Here is an 8,463-nt window from a genome sequence, read left to right as displayed (position 1 = left end):
GACAGGTTTATAATTGGTATATCATCCTCACCCCTACTTCGGTAGACAAAATACCGACTCCATCCGCATATTCCATTTAATTCCTGGAGTTGGGATAAAATACTATGATTTGGGATAGAATACTAAAAGCATCTTCAACCATTGTGTATATATATATATATATATTTTTGTGTAAATCTGATATGTCATGATGAATTTACACAAAAATTTTGGATTATTTAATTTTAGCTCCAACGGTTGTTTTATACCTTTTGTGTAGAAATATATCTCCCAATGATAATCAACCATGTGTCATGCCAGGACCCTACATAACTTTTACAAACCTACTTAATATATGGTGGATTTTTTAATGGAACGAGAAAGAGGGATAATAAATGAAATATGTTGATCTGGCAGTGTAAAAATATTGTGTAAAATACACAACCCTTTTACACATTGGTGATATGGCAATGTATCATAGGTGGCAGTGTAAATTTTATACAAAAGGGTATTTTAATAGACCGCTGGAGATGCTCTAAGATCTTGAATCCTTGATTGATTCTTGAAGATTGAATCACGTGCACAATTGTGAAATTTTAGTAAGTACTAGTTCTAATGATCAGTCAATCTTAACTTAAATATATACTTTATATATATATATAATCGGGGTAGGGGCAGGACGGGGGTGGGGTGGGGGCATCACTAAATCCACCCCCGCCCTAAACACGATTCGGGTTTTCAATTCTTTTACCACATCCGCCTCAAATCCATTTATGGAGCTACCAAATCCGCCCTATTAGGAGCGGAACGGGGCGAAAACCTAACGGGTTGGAGGAAATTGCCATCCCTGAAGTGCCTAGATCCCTTCAAAAGTCCAAAGTGTGATCGGAAATTTTTTTTCTTTGAATCTGAATTTGTTACAGAAGAAATAAAATATGCTTTCTTTGATCGTTATAGTTGCAATCTTCAATAGACTTGAACACGATCAGGATTTGAACACAACCCTAAATTCACTCGTGTGTATTAGTGTGTATGTTCTTAAAAATTTCACAAAAAAGCTCTTAATGAAAATTAGAATTTTAATACAAAAAACCAAACAATCCTAAGTGAGAAAATATGTTTATATAGAATTTTGAAACCCTAATTGTACTTGTAAAATAAGTCAATTTCGTGCATAAGTTTTTTTGGAGAAAGTCTTTACAGAATAGGAAGTAAAAACAGAGACACCAAAAACGGCTGAAGAACTTAATTGGTTCAAGTTGGCCGGTGTGCTATTTAAAAAACGAAGCTTTAACACTTGAACCCGCTCAGCTACTTTTGAACCGGTTCAAGTTAGCCAGACCTAAACTAAAGGCTTTTACACTTGGAAAAATTTCGACAACGCTTATTTTTAAAAACATGCAATGCAAGCAAGTATCCTTACATTCTCACTAAACTTCTTAAGGTGTTGTTCTTACCATTTTCGAACTATTGATCACGATCAATTCTTCAATTCCGCTTCTGATCTCAAACTTGAAATTTAAACTTAAAATTACGGACTTATTTTGACAACAAAATTTACCAATTACAAACAACAAAATTTACCAATTACAAATTTTATATCTCACACCATTCATTCAGATCACACCTTCCAGAAACAAACACACCTTACCCTTTTTACCCTAAATCGAATCGGTTTTGAAAATTTATCGGGCTCCCTTGGAATGAATTTCCAAAAACACACTTTCGTGTCAACGATCTCACTTTTACTTAACACTAACTTTCCGCAATTAATCCTTTCTCCAAGACCGTTCTATAATTTTAAAAGACTCAGGTCTCAGCCCTAATGTGCCATTAAGACACATTAATTAATACTATACAATTTTTTTTGTTTTATTAGCTATAAAAGTCGATTCTAGATAGTAGACAATCCCCTTCCTTATTTTTTTTCTGTGGTAGGAAGATTTGGCTAATCAATTATATATATATATGTCCACCATCCATTGGACTACTCTTCTGGCCTGGACTCTGGAGTAATGGCTAAATGAATTGACACTGTGTTGTTGGGTGAGATTGTGAAAAACAAAGTCTATTTTTTTCCTTTTTTAATGCCCTTTAGTAGGGTTAGAGGTCATAGTTCTATCTAGATTGGCCCCCACCAACGCGCCACTTTTGCCCTTTCTCTCTCCTCCTCTCAGACTGATCTTTTTGAAGAATCTGAATCCCTAACAAGCGACGTCGGTCCTTTCTTTACCACCACGAATCTGTTCTCGTTTCTCTCTGAATATCGAAACTATCTTCTCTTGCTGTTTCAGTATCGTATTAGTACACCTTTATTCTTTCTGATTGTTCCACTGATTAATTTTCCCGAGAAAGTAGGGATTTTTCTGACGTGGGTTGTTTTCCGTTTCTTCAGAAATCGATCTATTGAAGGAAAAGAATCGATTTTGGATTTTGGGTTTGTCAAATTCTGGGTTTTTGCAATTGGGTTTTGGTTGGTCATCAATTTCAGCTACAAAGAAACTTTATTCCTCAACTGGGTCGGCTTGGGGATCTTGAGAACTCACACATTTCTCAAGAGAACAACTGGTTTTGGCGTTTTAGTTTGTGAAAATCTGGGACTATCCGAGTGGGTTTTGATCTCTGAGTTAAAAACAAGTTGGTTTTCCTCTTGGAGGTCTGGATCATGGGGGTTTTAGGTGAATAATTGGTTCTTCTGGTTGGAGTTTGTGTTGAATCTAGAGAGAGAGAGAGTTAGAGAAAAGATGAAGAGAGGGAAAGATGATGAGAAGATTTTGGGACCTATGTTCCCGAGGCTTCATGTTAATGATACAGAGAAAGGAGGCCCAAGAGCACCACCAAGGAACAAGATGGCTCTTTATGAACAGCTTAGTGTACCTTGTCAGAGGTTCAATCCTGGGTTGTTGCCTCTTAACTCCACTAAAACTTCCAATTTGGTCCCTCCAGCATCATCGAGCCAGGTAAATAAATTGATAATCAAAGGGTTTGCTATTAAATTTATTTTCAATTTTAAATTTCTTTCATTTGAGCTTTACTTCACTAACTTCACTAATATCTATGTGTTCTTTCGATTTTTTAATAAATGAATAGTGTTAGACGCATTTTTTTTATCTTAAAGAACATTGTTGTTTTGTTTGTGACTTAGACCATATTTCTGTTTGAAATTTGATGTGCTAGTTATAATTGTTGTTTTCATAGGAGAATACAGTTCTGTCGTATTTGGTTGGGTTTTGAATATTTTGATGTTCCATATGATCAAAAGTTGTTTCTAGGACACTTGGTATAGCAATTATTTGTCTCATCATTTTGCTATTTATTGGCCATCCTAACCCGTGGCAGTAGAGGGGTGGCGGATGGCCATTGTTATCAATAATCCAAGGATAATAAACAATCCCTAACCTCTAAACCAAGGTCTCTCAGTGCCGACTCACAATGAATCCATACTCAGCTGTTGCTTCCTTAGAATAGAATGGCCGTGAACTAGAAGACTGGTTTGACTTTTGTTCATTGGTAGCAGCTTGGATGACAGTATGGACACTGTGCCCATTCAATTCTCAGTTGCCACCCGTCTTCAGAATATTTATGGTCGTTTTTAAGTTATTTCAACTTTTTTCTTCCCGCTGTTGTTATCTGATTCTTATGTTTTCATGTATGCATTTGATGGACAAGTTTTATCTTGTCATAAGTTCATAACCATGTTAATTTTTCTTGCACTGTTACTAAAACAGTTTATGATGGCAGGGAAGTGACCGTGAAAAGGGTATGTTTTTTTCACTTCACCTACATCCTTCTACAAATCCAGCTGAGAAGACACATGCTAACTTTACTGATTTGAACACACCAGCGGTACAACGTGAGCCTGAAAAGAAGCTAGATGAAGAGGATTTTAGGGTTCCCATCTTTCTTCACTCAGGGATGGGTCACAATCATAATAAACATAGCAGCAGCATTGATAAAGAGCCAAAACGAGCAAGCATTACAGGTTTCAAATTGAGACAACAAGGCAGAAACCAGAGTGATGAGAGCTCAAAAGACATTGTGGCAGCTAGGGAACAAGCAGTTAAATCTGCTTCAAATCTTTCAGCCAACAAAAAGACTGATGATCTATTGAAGCAAACTATCACACGTTCAATTCAGGAGTGTAAAAAACAACCTGAATATAATTTTACCAAAATACAGAAAACTGATGCTAGTTTACAGCAGTTGTACAGAGCCGGGTCACAGCCAGGCAACATTGCATGCAGTGACGGCAATTTGAATCAGCCTTTGAGGGGCACAGAGAATGGAACTTCTTCCATCTCAGGGAGAGATCTTTGTCCAGAAGAGCAGAGAAGCCCTTATAATAATATTAATGATGGTGAAAATCTTGAAGAGAGGACATATGGGCCATTACAGACAGAAAATGTGGACAGAAGTGATGATATTTCTGAGACTTCTATGGTGGATTCTGTATCTGGCTTTGATATATCTCCTGATGATGTTGTAGGAATAATTGGTCGAAAACATTTTTGGAAAGCCAGAAGGGCAATTGTCAAGTAAGTTTCTTTAGTTCCTTTTATTTGTTATTATATGAGTTGTTAATTTTTCATTGATTTTTTTTTTTTCATCTATTATTTTTATCAGATGTGTCTTTCATGTGATCTTTTGCTTTAAATTTAATCTCCTGTTAAAGGAGGAATCAATTTTATGATGTTGGGGAAGTCTTATGGGTAGCTGATCCAAGCTTATTTCCATGGAATCGTTTGTGCTAGTAAATCCTTTTTTGTGATAGGCCAACTAGCAAAGTGAAAGATTATAGTTAGGGGTATTACTAACTTTGATTAGTTTATGCTTTTTTAGAGATTTGGACCTTTTTTAGAGATTTGGTCCATGCTAATATAATTTTATAAAGTTGTAATGTTTCTTGGAGAAGAGTAGTGATCTTAAATGGAAGGTAATGTTGCCATTTAATGTTGTGGTATCTGGAAGCTGCAACAGATTTGCATATCTTGGGATTATTTCTTCTTTGTCTTCTAACAATTCAAAATTGGATTTGATTGTTGAAGGCAATATCAAGTATTAATATTAGGAGATGGATATATTTTGTCCAATGTGAGCAGATAAGGTGTAAATATGGCTTAAAGAGAGGGAAGATCTCATGGCACAGGCTCTGGTGGTTTCCTTCAAGTTGGTGTTTTAGTTTGTTCAGCGCCCTTGGAGGATTTTGATGGTGGATCATCTTATAGCAGGGGGATAGACCACTTCTAACTGATGTAATTTGTGCAAGGTGGTGGGTCATCCTTAGCTCATTGTCCAATTGTGTATGATCGTTGCTATATGTTTTAGTCTTTAGTTGCATATTGCTTGGTTTTAGCCACAACAGAAGGAAATTCGCTTCTTGCAACTGTCGCAGGCTTGGGGTGCATAGAGGAACAATGCAGTGTATGATCGTTGCTATATGTTTTAGTCTTTAGTTGCATATTGCTTGGTTTTAGCCACAACAGAAGGAAATTCGCTTCTTGCAACTGTCGCAGGCTTGGGGTGCATAGACGAACAATGCATGACGTTCTGGTTCTGGATATCTTATATTGCTGATCTAGGGTGTGGTGAATATTCAATAATCTATAGTTAGTGAATATGCAGTGACGGCAATTATTTCTTGTATAGTGTCTTCGCGCATTTGAAATTTTCTTGGGGTTGCAATTCCATTATTTTATGCATTTTTTATTCTTCCGTCTTAACTCCTATTTTCCCACCACGTAGGCATTCATTATTGTTCAGCTTGTACATTTCATAGCAATTAGTACAATTTTTGAGTCATTGTTTTTTAATCATGTAAAGAAGATATGTTGTATTTATGTCCTTGCTGTTGATTAGATGTGTGCATTTAGCTCCCTATGTCAGTATCTTATATTAGGAATGTTCTTTGAAATATTTATATTCACATCCTTGAGGATTCAGGTATTTTCTTTGTAAAGATCTTTGAAATGTGCCCAAGATATTGATTCTTGTTTCTGTGAGAGTCATTTTTACTGAAATCCTAATGGATTAAAAGCACCTAAGAATTAGGAAGAGGTTCGAAGCTTCTAAGACTTTCATTGGAGGGTTAGTTGTTAGGCTTAGAAATTTTTATTCCAGGGCTTGACCTTATCCTTGAATCTACTAAATTAGATATTGGTGTATGTTTTCTGTTCATCTTAGTATTTTTATTACAGGGCTTGACCTTATCCTTGAATCTACTAAATTAGATATTGGTGCATGTTTTCTGTTCATCTTAGTGATTTGCTCGGACACCGTATTAAAAAGTCCGAGCAGTTGTGTCGATTTCTTGAGTGTATTTAGTCGAAATTGTAAAATTTCTCACGTTTGTTCAACTATTTGTCTATTTCTCAATTTTGTGATGACAATTTCGTGCTTAGTTTGTTTTTATTAAATACCTTTTACCCTTTTCAGTCAACAAAGAGTGTTTGCGGTTCAAGTGTTTGAGTTGCATAGATTGATAAAGGTAAGGTGGTTTTGAGGTTAAATAATTCTTTATCATTCAATTGTGATGCACTTATATAATCTTCATATGATTTTATTTTTGAGCGGATTGAACTTGATTCTTGATATTTCAACAGGTCCAAAAATTGATTGCTGGATCACCACATCTTTTAGTTGAAGATGATGCCTTTTTGGGTAGACCTTTAAAGAGCTCTCCTGCAAAGAAACTTCCTTTGAATTATATTGTAAAACCGCCTCTGAATGTCGTCAAGCACAAAGATGAGGTAGAGAAGCCAAATCACAAGATGGAATGCTCTGCTGAGAATGCAGTTGGGAAAACATCTCTTTCTTCTGTTCAAAATGTTTGTCGGCCTTCAAATAACAGTTCAGTTTCAGGAAACATGCCACCAACACCTTTAACTACCAAAACTAAAATGGGTCCTTTGTCTTTCCATCAGCCTGTGGGGCATCAATGGCTGATCCCGGTGTTGTCTCCTTCGGAAGGTCTAATATACAAGCCATATCCTAGACCGGCATTCATGGGCCTGGCTTGTGGAGATTGTGGACCTCATGGATCAACTCCATTGATGGGTAACAACTTAAATCCATCATGCGGTGTTCCAGCTTCGCATCATCACTATCAAGGATTTGGGTTTCCCTCTGGTGGGCATAATTATTTCCCTCCCTATGGCATGTCAGTTATGAATCCAACTATTTCAGACTCAGCTGTCGAACAAATGAACCACTTTGCTGGTTCACATGGTCATTCTGGTCAGTTGTTGGGAGCGGAAGCCAACTTTAACGTGCAACATCAAAGCTCAAGTAATGTCCCGCATTATGACGAGTTACAAGGCAGTACAGCAAGTAGTCCCGGTGAGAGAGAACCAATTAGAGCAGGCCACACTATAGAAGAAAGAAATGTGCTCCCTTTCTTGCCTACGACCCCAGACATTCACCAACCTGAGGGAGCCTTTCAGCCTCGTGAAACTCATCAGCCGACACGAGTTATCAAAGTCGTGCCTCATAATGCTAGATCTGCGACAGAATCAGCAGCTCGGATTTTCCAGTCCATACAAGAAGAGAGAAAACAGCACTAGGTTCAGCACATGTTATGCGACAACTACAGACCGGTAAGATCATGAGCTCACCCCAAATTGGTTTATTGCTTGCTCATTCTCTTTGTACTTTTGTTATACTTTTGCAACTGGCTTCCTAGTTCCTCCTTATCATGGGTGCCATATATATATGTATGTACATATATACATATATTTCTCTCCGAAGAGTATATCAAAACATTGTTGTATCGGTGTTGTATCATTATACATTACATCAAATCAGGGTTGTGTCGCGGTCTCACAGTTTTTATATCAAATCAGTGTTGGCTCTTGGTTTGTGGCATTTGTGCAGTGGTTGTTCCTGGAGATGTTCTTTGAAGGGGGCTAGTCTTTCGAAAGTTCAAGTAAACGTGCGCACACAATATTAATTCTAACAAACTCGTACACAAAATTAATTCAGTCCTTTGGAGAGATCATACCATATGAGCTAATATTCATTTATTCATCGAGCTGTGAAAATGTAAATAATACCAAATCAAAAGCATCACTATACTGATATGATACATTCTATTTTATTGGATTCAACAGTACCAAGGTTTCTTGTATGTCCAACAAGCTAACAAATTTGTATTTATTGCTTCAAATTCCGGGAAAAACAAAAAGAAAAAAGAAAAAAAATAAATTTTTATTAAGCAGAACCATTAATAAGATTAACAGGTCATACTTTTCCCATCCTATCTTCAATAAGATTAACAGGTCTTACTTTTGATAAAAATGTTTTCATGTTTGTTCTGAATGTTTCAAGTTTTATTTTTGTAACTGAATATGTTATTATGAGTTTTCTATTTTTGATTTTTAGTTCACCAATAATTTTTAGATAAACTTATTTTCCGTACTTATATTCTTTTTAAGTTTTAAATTTTAATGAATGATTTATTATGACTTTAAGAAGTATTGTTGCCCGGCA

At 36.3% G+C, this 8,463-nt stretch overlaps 1 protein-coding gene across 1 annotated transcript; it reads left to right on the top strand.

Moving 5' to 3' along the window:
• Nucleotides 1-2,018: 2,018 nt before the first annotated feature.
• On the top strand, nt 2,019-7,839 carry LOC132303738 (protein EARLY FLOWERING 3-like). Its single transcript, XM_059801127.1, has 4 exons — nt 2,019-2,939; nt 3,721-4,514; nt 6,412-6,463; nt 6,579-7,839. The coding sequence occupies exons 1-4, from the start codon at nt 2,724-2,726 to the stop codon at nt 7,536-7,538; spliced, it is 2,022 nt and encodes a 673-aa protein (XP_059657110.1). The 5' UTR covers nt 2,019-2,723; the 3' UTR covers nt 7,539-7,839.
• Nucleotides 7,840-8,463: the final 624 nt, after the last annotated feature.

This window comes from Cornus florida, unplaced genomic scaffold (genome assembly GCF_030987335.1).
Source record: "Cornus florida cultivar Cherokee Brave unplaced genomic scaffold, ASM3098733v1 CherokeeBrave_3.0.0_Hap2_Chr04, whole genome shotgun sequence".
NCBI lineage: Eukaryota > Viridiplantae > Streptophyta > Magnoliopsida > Cornales > Cornaceae > Cornus > Cornus florida.
Note: the sequence above shows the minus strand (reverse complement) of the source record. Positions and strands in the feature narration are given on the sequence as shown.